The sequence below is a fragment of the Lagenorhynchus albirostris genome, chromosome 11 (genome assembly GCF_949774975.1).
Source record: "Lagenorhynchus albirostris chromosome 11, mLagAlb1.1, whole genome shotgun sequence".
In the NCBI taxonomy this organism is placed as follows: Eukaryota; Metazoa; Chordata; class Mammalia; order Artiodactyla; family Delphinidae; genus Lagenorhynchus; species Lagenorhynchus albirostris.
Genome location: NC_083105.1, coordinates 97,607,550 through 97,623,214, shown reverse-complemented (window position 1 = coordinate 97,623,214; position 15,665 = coordinate 97,607,550). Strand labels below are relative to the sequence as shown.

Sequence of the window (15,665 nt, the reverse complement as noted above, 5' to 3'; positions counted from 1 at the left end):
GGGAACTTCGTCTGTGATCTTTCTTGCCAGCTTCCTCAGTCTTTTCTTCCCGATAATAACAAGTATTACCATCAATACTGGCAACTAACCTCTATCAAGGGCTTACCACGTGGCATGTATTGAGTTTTACACGAAAGTTAGGCACATTACCCCAGTGAGTCCTCACAACAACTGTATGAGGTAAGTAATCATTTATGGTCTGCATTTTACGAATACAGTGACATCAAACACATCAAAGCAGTTATCTAACCTGTACTGACTGCTTGTGACTGATGAAGCTGGATCCACACATGACTCGGTCGCTCCGCACATTCCCTCCGCCCCCTTCCAAAGGCACAGCCCCACCCCTCTAGCCCCCCGCTCCTCGGCCCTGTGCTGCTCCTTCCAGCTACTGCCCTTTTGCAGTCAACCTCCTAGAGTTGTGGTCTAGCTCATCGCCTCTGTTTCCTGTCTACCCATTTCTTCCTTGGCCTGCAGGAACGTGGTATCATACCCCCAGCCCAGGGCCACTTGCCCTCACCTCCTGTGAGAAGATCTGGTTCAGAGTGTCAATGGGCTCCTCAGAGTGAAGTGACGAAAAGTCATCTCAAACTCAAAATTCATGCTTATGGTCAGAGGTAAAGGGATGGGGGACAGAGGATCTCAGAAGAAGGCTATGTCTGCCCATCACTGCTCTTAGGGCTTGTTTACTGACATGGTTATGGTGACTCTGCAGTTTCTGGTTAAAGGAGGTGGTTGGAAAAACCTGTTTCAGCCTTGCGTCATCTGGATGTTGGCAGTTTCCTAGACTATGTAATGTTCCCGTAGATAATGGGCATTTTGCTTTGGGCAACTGGAAAGCCACTTTCAGGATCGAATTTCAGTTCAATTTCCCCAAGCATCACGACTAGAATATGAAACAGGACTGCTTCTGAATATGGCTTATTGGTAGATTATTTTTACCAAATATTTTCACATGATAATTTTATCATTCTTATTTCTACTGTGAAGATCTGCCACTCAAATTCCTTTTCTTTTCTTTCACCAAAGTGGAAATTCCTTGCGCTGAAGAACTATACAGAGAAAAGGAAGACAAGTAGAAACAGGGAAGACAGTGAGGCCCTGCGTGACACCGTCTCTTCTCGGGGACTGGTAACTGACGAGGCACTGAATGCTTCGAGCTGAGTTCCTGATCACTCTGCCAGCCGGAAGAACACGGGGAGGTTATGGACACCGAGGTGGGGATGAAGCTCGCCTTTGGAAGCTGTTCACGATGGCCCTGTTTCTCTTCTGCAGATTAGGTGCCAACACACCTTCCTCACTCGACAGTCTGTATGGCTCGGGCTGGATCATATGCTGAATGGTGATTCACAAGATCCAGATTCTTCGAACCCAAGAAACCTTAGGAATCACTGACTCCAAACCCTTCATTAGATAAGAAATTAAGGCGGTAACTGGCACGCCTCAGGTTAAGAGAGCAGAGCTGCAATTAGAACCCACATCCCTTGATTTCCATGTTGAAACTTTGCCGCATGCCTTGACACCTGGCAGTGGCCTGCGAGTGCGTCTCTAACAACCAGCTGTGTGCGTTTAAAGCTACAGCTGTATTATTCTCTGATTCTCTGTTCACCGACGCATACAGGCCCATGTTTACGTCTGCTTATCTTCCTATCTAAAACGATTCAAAACTTCATTTCAGTGCTAAATTTAGGTGCTCTTCCCTACTTTCTTTCTTCATCAATTCTTGGGGACTCCCTGTCCCTACCCTCGTACTGTGCAGTTCATTTCTTGTTTTTTTTTTTTTGGCGGCATGCGGGCCTCCCACTGCTGCGGCCCCTCCCGTTGCGGAGCACAGGCTCCAGACGCGCAGGCTCAGCGGCCATGGCTCACGGGCCCAGCCGCTCCGCGGCATGTGGGATCTTCCCGGATCGGGGCACGAACCCGTGTCCCCTGCATTGGCAAGCAGACCCCCAACCACTGCACCACCAGAGAAGCCCTGGTTTCTTTTTTTTTCCTCCAATTTTTTGGCCATGCCACGTGGCTTGTAGAATCTTAGTTCCCCGACCAGGGATCGAACCCAGGCCCACAGTGGTGCAGGTGCCAGGTCCTAACCCCTGGACCACCAGGGAATTCCCTGTGCAGTTCATTTCTGAAAGTGACCTCCAGCTGAGTATCTCAAACGTTTTGACAACTGTAGTACAGGATTCAGGGAAACTGGGAGAAATGATCAACATGTCCCGGGAATAAATGAAGAACAGAGGGGACATTTTAAGGGTAAACTAGTAAACGGCTGTTACTTGTGAGACAGAAAGGAAAAGTGTTCTTATGAAGATTAAGAAATATTAGTTTTTTTAGTCACTTGGCCCAAATAAACAACCTAAACCTGAAGTGCCCCGAAGTCCCACCAAAAGTCAGTCTTTAATTGCTTCACTCAAACCACGTGCTCTTGGTAGTTAATAAGCAAGGACTTCTTAAGCTTAGTGTCAATGACACACATGCCGGCGGGCTGGTGGAACCTGCTGCCAAAGCTGAGAAGTTATAACACTACAACAGACCAGCCCTGAAGCCGCCAATCCCCTCTGTGTGACCCTATGGGGAGCAGACACTCACAGGCGCTCACTGGCTTCTGAGCCCGGGAAAGGTCAGTCGCCCGGCAGTGGCCAGCCCTCAGGGGTATCTCAAGCCTGATCAGATGGCAAAAGGGATGCTCGGAACACCGTCCTCATCTGTGAACATCTGGATTACAGTCTTTTCTGTACTACTACAGATTGTTCAAACGGTCACGTAGTCATTTTGTTACGACAAAAATTTATAGACCGAAAGAATGTTAAGGCTGTTGACTAGCAGTTCTTCCCTTTAGTGGAACGGGGACAACAGATGTTGACTGACTTTGACGCACTTTAAGACACCGAAATGCCTTTTCTAGCAAAGATAAAGGGCACTCCTGTTGCTTATATTCAATGCATTTTATCACATTTTAATTCTTTGCAAGTTAGTGAACCACATGGTGGCAACTTCTAGCCAGATTATCCGATTCTAGCTAGAATATCCCCGGACTCAGGAATCAGAGTAAACTGGTTTAGAAATTCAGCTCTGCCACTTGGGAGAATCACTTAGATTCTTTGTACCTTAATTGCTTCATCTCTGAAATAGGGATGTAAAGAAAAGAATGTTGCCCCCCCATTCCAGTTCTACAGGGACCAAGCCATCAGGCACTGCAGTCACCCACCGACAACGCACCCAGAGGGGAATTCAGGACGGAGAAAAGCTGGAAGGATTCTGGGCTTCGGATACGGGCCCTGGATAGTTAAGATGTGTATCTAAGGAATAGTTTCAATCAGCCCAGATTCTTGCATCTTCCCAAACAGAGAAAAGCACTAAAATCATTAATTTGAGATGTCTGCTCTTTGTGATTGGCAGTAATCTTTTGATGCTCAACTACATGTTTTTTCCCAGCAAAAAATTCCTATATATCCTGGCTCCTCCCTTGCCTCTTTGGGGCAGTTCCTCAGAGCTATCTGAGAGGCTGTTTCCAGGACTATAGTCCTCAGTAAGGTCCCCGAATGAAACTTAACTTGCAACTTTTAGGTTGTGCGTTTTTCTTTCAGCTGACAGGGAAAATATTAGCCATCTTGCAGGCTGGTGTGCAATTAAAAGAGAAAATATCTGTAAAAGCATTATACATGTACTTCCTTGAGGCCACTTAAAAGATATTTACGGGGCTTCCCTGGTGGCGGCGCAGTGGTTGAGAGTCCACCTGCCGATGCAGGCGACACGGGTTCATGCCCCGGTCCGGGAAGATCCCACATGCCGCGGTGCGCCTGGGCCCATGAGCCATGGCCGCTGAGCCTGCGCGTCCGGAGCCTGTGCTCCGCAAAGGGAGAGGCCACAACAGTGAGAGGCCCGTGTACTGCAAAAAAAAAAAAAAAAAAAAGACGATTTCTAGTAGCCCTTATGGGTCAATATTTTTAACCAGGGCCCTGTATGCTGTCCTCCAACTGTAATCAGTCTGTTCTACTTTTGTCTGAGGTATAAGCCATAGGAGCCTTAAAGGGTACCGTTCCAGTTGGCCTCTGCTTGCTGGCTTGCAAACAGAGGTTTTATATTTATGGACAGTAATCCAGAGTGGTGTCCATCTGAGTTTAGAATTGCTATCACAGCAGAAACTGGAAACCTCAAGAGCTATAAGCCATTCAGCACGTCTACATGGAAGCCACTTCTCAGAGCACATACAAATATACAGTGACCAGAACTTAGCCTCCTGGGCTCTCATATCCTCCTCAGATGTGCATTCAACATATGCACACAAGTCCTCTATTTTTTGTTTATAGTGAATTCTTAATTGCCTGCAAAATTACTATCTCACCACTTATAATTTCATGTAGCAGGTATGACTATGTATACTTTTTTTTTTAACATCTTTATTGGAGTATAATTGCTTTACAATGTTGTGTTAGTTTCTGCTGTATAACAAGGTGAATCAGCTATACGTATACATATATCCCCATATCCCCTCCCTCTTGCGTCTCCCTCCCACCCTCCCTATCCCACCCCTCTAGGTGGTCACAAAGCACCGAGCTGATCTCCCTGTGCTATGCGGCTGCTTCCCACTAGCTATCTATTTTATATTTGGTAGTGTATATATGTCAGTGTTACTCTCTCACTTCGTCCCAGCTTACCCTTCCCTCTCCCCGTGTCCTCAAGTCCATTCTCCACATCTGTGTCTTTATTCATGTCTGACTATGTATACTTTTCTTATCAAAATGCCGTAGCAACATGATAGCTACTTGATACTGAAAAGTATCTTTAATTGACAAAGCTTTTTAATTTAAACTTAGCCTATGGTTAGCGTGAGGCATTTAAACCATCTACTTGACTTCACGTGAATCAAGAACAAAACCTGAATCTGATCATTTCTGGCCTGACCTTCTACCCGCTTTCTGGCCAACTGTCTCTATAATTCGAACGCAATGACACTTCCATCAGACGCCTCTATTGCTAACAATTATAGTACACATGGTTTTCAGACAGAATCCTTCATTCAGGGTGTCCAGGGTTTCATGAATCTCACTTATCTTCAAAGCCACTGCTTGAATAGGGAGGAACTTAGATTTCAAAAGCAGTCCATTTTAAACCAAAAGGAAATTCTTATCCAGAAATTACTTATCCTTATTTTTAGTGTCTTACTCGCCCCCCGCTTCCCCTTCTTGTTTTGAAAATAGAGGTAAATAAAGATGCATGCAACATCTCTTGGGCTACACAAATCTTAGGCTTTAAGGTCTCTAGGAAGCTATTATTGCTTCATCAAGAGAACTCCAAGTGGGCCCTAAATCTCCTTACCCTTGACTTCAGCAACTGCTGGGAAAATGTCAACACACACACCCCTACCTTAAAAACTCTCTGCTTGGGCTTCCCTGGTGGCACAGTGGTTGAGAGTCTGCCTGCCGATGCAGGGGACACGGGTTCGTGCCCCGGTCCGGGAGGATCCCACATGCTGCGGAGCGGCTGGGCCCGTGAGCCATGGCCGCTGAGCCTGCGCGTCCGGAGCCTGTGCTCCGCAACGGGAGAGGCCACAACAGTGAGAGGCCCGCGTACCGCAAAAAAAAAAAACAAAAAAAACCCCAACTCTCTGCTTGAGAAGGACAGTTCACTTAGAACATCTTTCCCCGGCAGCTGCAATGAGGGCACCTAATTTTTCTTAAAGCTCCAAGTCACAACAGACCGTGTGGGTAATGATGATAGTTCTGATAATAAAGATGATAATGATATAATAACGTCATTGTTATAATGACATTAATCATATGATTCAAGAATGATCATAAGATTTGGAGAATAACAAGAGATGTTAGCAAACGGGGAAAACTAAGCCATAAAGAACCTGAGAGCATTTTGTTTATTTCAAAGATCATAGGCTACAATAACATTTCAAAAAGTTTAAGGTACTATCAGGACATCAAGTATTACAAAACAGATACTTGAAGCCACACGCTAAACCCTTGATCCTCCAACGTCAGGGGAACCGGTAAAACCTGGAGGGCTTGTTAAACCACAGACCACTGGGCCCCGTCCTCAGTTCCTCATTCAGTCGGTTGGGGGTGGACCTGAGAATCTGCGTGTCTAACGAGTTCCTAGGAGAGCTGATGCTGCTGGCCCCAAGACCACACTTGGAGTCTCCTGGGAAAGGAAGGAGATGAAGATCTATTGAGGGAAGGGAGAGAACGGTTACTTAGAACTACCCTGGGTCAGGCTTGCTCAGGTGTTTATACAGTTCGTCTCGTTTAGTCCTCAGAGCTTCCCAAGGAGCAATGCTTCTCACGCTTTGCAGAGCAGAACGAGAGTGAACGCACATATGCGAGGATCCGCTTAGGCAGTTCTCTAGAAATAAAACAGCTCTTTGATGACTATATTATCTTTTAAAGTGCAGGTAAGTTTTGTATTCTGTTTCAAAATATTGCTGCTTGTTATGAATTAAACATAATTAAAGAATTATTTATCAGATACACTGCTTAGCTCTTAACCTCAATTTCTTTAGTGAAGTTGGCCTTTGGGAACATGAGGAAGAGGATGGCTGAAGTTTAGTAATTGGTCGATGGTGAAAGAGCTAGCAGTACATGTTTAATCTTTATTTTTTTTTTTTGGCTGTGCCGCACAGCATGCGGGATCCTAGCTCCCTGACCAGGAATCAAACCCGTGCCCCCTGCAGGGCAGGCACGGAGTCTTAAGCACTGGACTGCCAGGGAAGTCCCAGTACATATTTAATCTTAATTAGTTTTAGAGACGCGCACGTAGGCCCGCAGGTCTCTGAAGATGATGCGCATCCTGCCAGCTTACTCAACCTACTCGGCCACCTGCACCTCCCACACACCTGAACACTCCACCAGGCTCTTCTCTGCTCCTCCTTTATGGAGCCTCTGTTGTTCTGGCCAAACTGGATTACTTGCTGTTCCTCAGAATTTTCTCACTTTTCCTGCTCTCCACATACATGCTCATTATTCTTTGCTGCTGGAAAGCTCCCTTTTTATTTCCACCTGACTAGAATCTTCCACAGCTTTTAAGATCCAGCTGAAATGCCATTTCCTTTTTGAAGACCAAACCCCATTTTTAAAAGGCTGCTGGACGGAACTCCTTCAGTGGGTTCCCATGGCTGCCCGGACAGATTTAATGTCAGTGGGCATGTAATTGCTTTTGTTAAATTCCTCTGTGTGTATAATCTCATGGGCCCTGATTTACACACGCCTCTGCAAAGAAATGGTTCTGTTTGACATTAAAGTTATACTGGCATTCAAACATGAAGTTTCGTGCAATGTAAGATATTGGAGTGTAGATAAAAAGTAGTTGGAAAGAGGGAAGGGCTATGGGGACATATGTATATGTATAACTGATTCACTTTGTTATAAAGCAGAAACTAACACACCATTGTAAAGCAATTATACTCCAATAAAGATGTTAAAAAAAAAGAAAATGAGTAAAATTCTAATTAATTGCTTTAAAGTCATGAATGTGTCAAACTGGTTTGTTGGAGCATTTATTTTCAAAAAAAAAAAAAAGTAGTTGGAAAAATATATTTAAAAGAAATCCCCAACAGGAAGCTTTAGGTTATGATGAAATTTGTGGCTATGAATTAGAATAAAGTCTAAAATGTAGAACGTACCTAGCCTTTTAGGATATCAGAAGAGGCTTTGAAAGTCATTTAGGACAACTCCCTTATTTCACAATCATAGAATTTTTGGAAACTGCTTTGTACTATGGTCTGAAGTCCCATTTGTTTAGTTAATGCAGTGCAATTTTCATCTTGCTTACCTTTGGTTTTCTTCATATTGCTACCCGAAGAAAGCTTTTTGCCCTGAATGATGATTTAGTTCTGAAGGGCCAGACCTGACTTTGGTCCAAAGGGAGCTTAACTGCAGGACCTCCTTTGATTTTAAAGGTTGCTAACCGTAGTGGTGCTAATTTGGAACCTCCGAGGAATGAGCCCTTACCCCCAAGTGCCATTGGTGAGTCCACCAGCCAAGCCACAGCTGCGGCCAAGCTTGGGGAGGAAGCTTGCGCTGGGCAGGGTGGCCATCCGCTTCATTTGGCCGGCGCCAGCTTTGGCCTCAGAGAGGTATCTCACATGCTGCTGACATCTTGGCTCAATCGCGTAGAATGAAAACAGTGAAGGACGCCAAGGGCCTTTGCCTTTCCCACCTCTGCATGCTCCTCCCAATCCCGAGGTGGTGGAGCAGGGATTTTAGAGGTGGGCAGAAACAGGTGTGACCTTAGGAAAGCTATTCAACCTTTGGAGGTCCCAGTTCCCTATCTACACAAAGGAGATGACAAGAGTACTGTAAATATCTTAGGGGTAATTGGCAAGCTTAGGTGGGGTATTGTTGAGCACTTTATAAATGTCAGCCACTGTCATTATCAGCAAAGGGCAGCAACATCAACACACTCTAGATTCTCTTCTGTGTAAGCTTCAGTCCCTCCCTGACTCAATTATGATATCACTATTGACTCCTAAAACTATATCTTTATTTATTTATTTATTTATTTTTGGCTGTATTGGGTCTTTGCTGCTGCATGCAGGCTTTCTCTAGTTGCGGCGAGAAGGGGGCTACTCTTCATTGCTTCTCATTGCGGTGGCTTCTCTTGTTGCGGAGCACGGGCTCCAGGCGTGTGGGCTTCAGTAGTTGTGGCACGTGGGCTTCAGTGGTTGTGGCTCGTAGGCTCAGTAGTTGTGGCTTGAGGGTTCTAGAGCACAGACTCAGTCGTTGTGGCACACAGGCTTAGCTGCTCCACGGCATGTGGGATCTTCCCGGACCAGGGCTCGAACCCGTGTCCCCTGCACCGGCAGGCGGATTCTTAACCACTGCGCCACAGGGAAGTCCCTAAAACTACATCTTTAGTCCAACTTTTTTCCTGAACTGAACACTAGGCTTCACAATACAACCTGGAGGTGCCCTTGGAACCTAAAGCAAGTCCAAAACTAGATCATTCCCTGGCACTGAGCACCATCTCCTCTTGACCTCTCATTTGTGAAAGACACTGTCACCTTTCTAGCTACGCTGGCAGAAAGACTCAGTTTGTTTTTTTTTTCAACTACTTCTTTATCCTCCATGGAATCAGTTGCCCAGTCATTCATTCACACATTCACCTATTCAACAATTATTTATTGGGCCTTTTCCATAAGCTAGGTACTGTGTTAAACTCTGGGTACACAGTGACGAACAAAACTTACATGATTTCTGCCCTCATCTGCAAATATATAATTACACATTGGCATGTATACTTAGAAAGAGATTTCAGTCAGTAGGAGAAAGTACAGCAGGGGACTTAACTTAAAATGAGAGGCAGGAAAGAACTCTTGGAGGAAGTGAACATTTGAACTGAGGCCTGAAAGACGAAAAGGCTCTGTCAGGTAGGTAATGAGTGCAGCGCGTTGCTGGCAATGGGATCAGCAGGTACAAAGGCTCGAGGCTGGAAAGGACCTGATGCATTTTGTGAGGAACGGGGGGAAGGCCACGTGGCTACAAGGCTGTGAACTTGCTTGAGTCAAGGCGGGAGCAGGAGATTCCCAGGGGGGTATGGGAGCCCCTGAAGGGGTCTGAGTAGGAGAGGCGCAGGGTCGGACCACCCTGGCTGCTCTCAGAGAACGGACTGGGTGGGCAGGAAGAAATCAGAGACCCATCTGGGGGCTGCTCAGGTGGTTCTGGTGACAGATGGTCAGTGGCCGTGGTGATGGAGGAAAGTGGTGTATCTGACACACAATTTGGAGGTGGTGTTGATAGGACTTGGTGATGGGGGTGAGGGGAGAGAGAGAAAGGGAGGTGGCAAGGCCCCTTCTTAGGCTTCTGGCTCGAGCAGCTGTGTAGATGAAAGTGGCCACGGAACCTACCTTCCAAAAGAGCCTCTACCGCTGTATCAGCTCCCAGTACAGTGCCAGCCACATCGCTCCCCTTTCAGGTATCTGGGAAGGCTCCCTATCACCTGCTTAAGCACACACTCCTTGCCTTGGCTTTCAAGGCTCCACGACCCACGTTTCCAGTCTTATTTCCCACCACTTCTCTCCTTAGGTTCTGCTTCGGTCCAGCTGGACCACTTCCTGTTCCCTGAATGTGTAACCACACATCCCTGCCTCGGTGCCCCCGGCTCACCCTATTCCTCCGTCTCACCATCTCCGTCTGCTGAAACCTTATTCAACGACTTTCAAGGTTCATTAAAGGGCCAGTGTTTAAATCTCACAAAGCTCTGTAACTCTCTGATGGCACTTAGACTCCTGCCTGTTACTGTGGTTATGACAGTACTTATCTTGTGCCCATTCCCTGCCCCCAACAGACCGTATGTCATACCTTCGGGTGCCCGGCCCTATTACTCATTCTGCACCACCGCCCTTGCCCTCACAAGGCTCAAGTACAGGGCTTCACCCACAGTAGGTACATTTTACTGAATTCGTTTGGGACAATTCATGTTATTAATTATGCTAAGGAACGCTGAAACCCAAGTTTTTGAGGCCGAGATGTTTTCCAGTAGCATCTGGCAGCACCAGAGCTCACAGCAGAATTTATCTTCCACCAAAACTCCTGGCAAATCATATGCAACACAAACCATGCCTCCCACAACAGTCCTCTGCCTGCTCAAAATACTCCAGTGCAGCAGTGCTCGTAAGCTTACCCTTTCCGCGAAGTACGGAATATTAAAAATCACAGCCTCTAACTCAGGATATTTCAAACTGCTTGTTGTAACCCATTAATGGGTCATGAAATCAATTTAGCAGGTCATCAACAATACTAAAAAATAAAATAGAAAATAGCCAAACACACTGCCTATACACAGGATGAGTAATGTTTCCTGAAACTTTTGCTTCCAATGCAAGCATTCACCTATGTGTATAATGGGTCATGACGTAAGACATATTTCTTATCATGGGTCTCAGTTAAAAAGGTTTAAAGGCTGGGTGGCCCACCTCAAGATTGGCACACAGAACTCAAGTAGGGAGAGTAAGATGTTAAGGAAAAAGTAATGAGACTATCTAATTAAAATAGTAATGAGGGGGTAATCATATGATTCAGTAACGATAATAATATTCGGAGAATAACAAGAGATGTTAGCAAATGGAGAAAACTAAGCCATAAAGAAACTGAGAGCATTTTGTTTATTCCAAAGATCATAGGATACAATGATGTTTCAAAAAGTTTAGGTATTGGGACTTCCCTGGTGGCGCAGTGGTTAAGAATCCGCCTGCCAACGCAGGGGACATGGGTTCGAGCCCTGGTCCAGGAAGATCCCACATGCCGCGGAGCAACTAAGCCTGTGCACCACAACTACTCAGCCTGCGCTCCAGAGCCCGCAAGCCACAACGACGGGGCCCGTGTGCTGCAACTACTGAAGCCTGAGCGCCTAGAGCCCGTGCTCCGCATCAAGAGAAGCCACTGCAAGAAGCCTGAATACTGCAACAAAGAGTAGCCCCCCGCTCGCCGCAACTAGAGAAAGACTGGGCGCAGCAATGAAGACTCAACACAGCCAAAAATAAATAAAAATTAAAAAAATAAAGCTCCCTTAAAAAATGTCGAGTACAATTTAAAAAAAAGTAATGAGACTATCCCTTTAAAATGTAAATGTCTGATATCAATATATAATACCTAACCCTTCCCTCAGGGTACCTGCATTTAGGTGCTTTTAACCCACATTAATCTCATTAGTAGAAAGTGAAGAAAGTGAGTCAGAAATCATTTCGGACTACAGGCCTTCTTGGTACCTCAAGCAAGGATTTCCTCCGGTATCCCAGCTCCCCAAGAGAGCTGGTTCAGGAACTCCATTGCTGTAAAGCTACTGGTTTCTAGGTTACAATACACAGAAGTGATAATACCTTTGTAAGAGAAACATATTTACAACCAGAATGCACCCTTTCTTCCACACACTTGTCAACAAGCTTATCAATTTATGTTTCTATGTATTTATTTAACATAAACCTAGAAAATACAGTCCTATACATCCACGTGCAAGACCTATGCCTGATCTGAGGTAACGTGAACCCCAAGTTGATCTAAACGTGAGATATACTGTGAGGTACTGAAGGCAATAGCGCATGTGGGATCGGAAGGGGGGATGTGGGAAATGGTACAATGGACAAGGGGGCTCAGGAGTGTGGTAGATGTATTATGCCAAGTGTTTATTACTTTGATGCTTGGTGGTAATGAGAGGATGAGGTTAGAGGGGTGGGATACGGAGAAAACAATTTTCTAGACAGCTGTATGCACCATGATAGTATATAGTAGTCCACCAGGAGTGTACAGGCTGTATTTGATTATGTCAGCACTAAAAGGACAGATTCCAAGTCCTAATTCCAGCCCCAGCTCCATTTAACAGGTTGCCCCTTATAATTTGTTGCTTCTTGTGTTACATTCTCAATTTATAGTTGAGACATCAACAGTGAGCTTCCTAAGGAATGAAATGTAAACACTCTTAATTGCCAATTAGAATACCAACAAATAACTGGGCCAGAGACAAGGATGAAGTAGGAAGTTCAAAGTTGGTATGGTGCAGAGAAACTTAGATTGAGGTACTGATAAATTTGGGTTAGATCTGGGTGATGTGACATGAAGCAAGTCACACAACCAAACGTTCTGTCCGCCTCTAAAATTTTACAGTTCTACAAGGGAGGGAAAAGGTGACCTTCATCTGGAAGAAAGGAAGATTATATTGGTTTGGTGTGTAATAGGCAAGTGACAATGACATTACCCAAGGTTGTTTAAATATGAATTAATGCCTCTCCCATTATCTAGATCGGGTTAGGTGATATATGTGAGTGTCTCTACTGACTACTGGATAACTTCCAAATTTCTTTCCCGGCATTTAAGGCTTTCCACATCTGCCCAAGTTATCTCAAATTTCTTGTGGTCCAGACCCACTCTTGCCCCCAGTCTTGTGTGCTTAGTTCTTCCCCACCCCTACTCTCCTAGCTAATGTCCCATAACCTTCCTAAAACCTTCCAGCTACTCAAATATTTATGTATCAGCTCTTCACCTTTGAATTCCTACAAGATTTTACAGCAGTCCTATCAGATAGGCATTATCGTCCTCATTTCATAAATAAGAAAACTGAGGCTCAGAGAGGTTAAGTGGTTTGCCCAGGGTCCCACGGTTTGTAAGCAGCAGCAGGGCTGGGTCTGATTTGTTTTCCAAGTCCACACACTTTTTTTTTTCTCTCTCATTGTGCCATGCTGCTTCCGTGTATTAAAAAACCACGCAGAAAGGATGCAGTAAAAAAGTCTATAAACCAGTTATAATACAGTTTGTTGTGACATAAATGCAGATACAAAACATCCTTTGAACCACGTGTGCAATAAACGCTTGGGGTAGCATGGGTAGTTTTTAAGAAGTTGCCACTCTTGTTTCCCAAGCCCAGTATTAAAGCGATATTCCAGGGTAAATGACAGGTGTATGGCTGAGGAAAAGAAAAAGCAATATGGTATAAGAGGAAAATATTAGAAGCGGGACAAAAAGATGAAGGTGTAATACAAGCTGGAAATGCACAAGAGACACTCAGAATATGCAAGTATGGAGTATGGGGCTGAGGGGGCCCATAGGACTAAAATATCTAAGTAAGGGGGCCTATAACTGCCAATAAGAAGCGCACGTGTGTGACGGTTGATATTAATAACAGCAGTACACATGGACAGAGAGGAGAACTCCAGAGAGAGACAAATAAGGACGGGTCGCCGGGACACAGGGTAGAGCATGGCAGGATGAGAGGGTGGTGGCGCCTAATGAGGGGCCAGAAGGGTACAGCAGGGGTCGAAGGGAAAGGTGAAGAGGTTCAGAGGGCACGGCGCCCCCAGACTCGGGACTAGACTCGTCTTCCTCTCCACAGCTGGTTGGTGTGTTCTAGGATTCACATCTGCACCCCACAAAGCCCTCCAGGTGGCTCCGGGAAGAGGGGGCGGTCACTTCCCCGTTCCTTGGGGACTCCGCGAGGGGTCCTTACCTAGGAAGATGGAGATGATGAGCCGCAGCGCCTGTTCTGACGCGCCCAGGGACGTCGCCAACTTGTTAAGGCTCAGGTTCTGGAAACCACCCCGCAGCACCGTCGCCAGCTCCGCCGCCGCTCCCACGTCCCCCTCGGCTGCGGACGCCATCTTAGCTCCGGGCGCCCCCCGGGGACCCCTCAGCTCCGCGCGCCCCAAATGTGGGCACAACGCTGGAGCTTCACCCCCAATTCCGGCCCGGAGCCCGCCCACGGCGTGCGCATTGGCTGCAGGACCGCCCAGCGGCTCCGGGATCAGCCGATCATTGGTCGGCCCGGGCAGGGGGCGGGGCCTCACGCCGCAAGGTAGGCAGGGGGCGGGGACGAACGTTTGTAAGGCAAAGGTGACTCGGGCCGAGAATGAACGCGGGGCCGGCAGGGGGCGGGGCTCGGAATCGGGAACTAGACCCTTGATTGGAAAAGTCAGAAGCCGACGGCGCGGCGACTGTACAACTCAGTTCTAACAGCTCGGGGGAGGAGTCGGGGCGGGCGAGAGTCCGGCCGGCTCGAGCGCTGCCTCCCCATTGGCTGAGACGGAGCAGGCGAGAGTCAGGGCGGGGGGGCCGTCACCCGATCGCGAGGTTACTCTCGGTCGCCGGCGCGCCGGGGTTACTGGGGCATGTAACGGGAGGGCGGGAATTCCTGCCGCGGGCTCGCGAGCGCCTTCTAACGGCGCCTCGGCCGTTTTTGAACCGTTAGGCACGCCGCCTTCCCTCCCCGAGGGTGGGGAGAGCCCGGCGCCCCCAACACTCTTTGCCTGCTCCTTTGATTTCATGTAACTTCCTGTATTAAAACTACCTACCCCCTAGAGGCGATGAAGTTAAGATATGCTGATTTAGTCCTTATGATTTTAATTAAAAATTAAACTAGTTTGTCACTATTCAGGTAATACAGGTTCAAGATCAAAGTGCAAAGAGGATAGAGACTGAAGACAAAATAAAAGTCCTTTCTTCCCACCTTGCTTCCCATTCTTACTTCCACTGTTCAGATTAGGCTAATGAAAATGTACCAGGGCCTGTGCTGGGCTCTGAGCCCAGAGCTGTGGAGTGGGGATGGCGCACGGTCATATAAAGCGTGTAATTGCAAGAGAAAGGAACAAGGTTCCGTGAGAATACTTAACAAAGGAACACTAAGAGTTTCCAGTAACCACTGGAATTTGTGGAGCATTCTTGTACAATTACAGCTTTATAGCACTTCGCGCTATATGCAGCTCTGATACCCATATTATTTCGCTTAATTGATTATGAAACCGGATATTTATTATTACGATGTCCTCTTACAGACACAGAGGCTTGGAGAAATTAAGGAACTCGCTAAGTTCCTTCCCTAGTAAGGGGCAGCGACAGAATTGAAACCTTAAATTTCACCTCCCTCCTCTTTTTTGGGGGACAAAATTAAAAAAAAATCAGAGAAGTCAAGAATAATATAACATCCCCCAGATTAGGAAACAAACATCACATGTACAGCTGAAGAGCCTGGTGTATCCCTTCCACAGGGCATTTCCCTCCTTTCCTTCTCAGAGGTCACCTCCTTTCTGACTTTGGTACTTATCAACCCCATGCCTATTTTTATACTTTACACTCTGTATATATCCAGAAACAATTATAATATAGTTTTGCATGCTTTTAAAGTTTATATTTATGGTTACAGTGAATGTATCATTTTGCAACTTGTTTTTATGCTTA

General features: G+C 46.3%; 1 protein-coding gene across 2 annotated transcripts in view; it reads right to left on the bottom strand.

Annotated features, from left to right (window-relative positions):
- Positions 1 to 14,181, bottom strand: part of LPCAT3 (lysophosphatidylcholine acyltransferase 3) — a 29,738-nt gene extending 15,557 nt beyond the window's left edge. For both annotated transcript variants that reach the window (XM_060166995.1, XM_060166996.1), the window contains exon 1: positions 13,942 to 14,181. In XM_060166995.1, coding sequence (XP_060022978.1) covers positions 13,942 to 14,092 — 151 coding nt within the window. In that variant the 5' untranslated portion in view covers positions 14,093 to 14,181. The remainder of the gene's footprint in view (positions 1 to 13,941) is intronic.
- Positions 14,182 to 15,665: the final 1,484 nt, after the last annotated feature.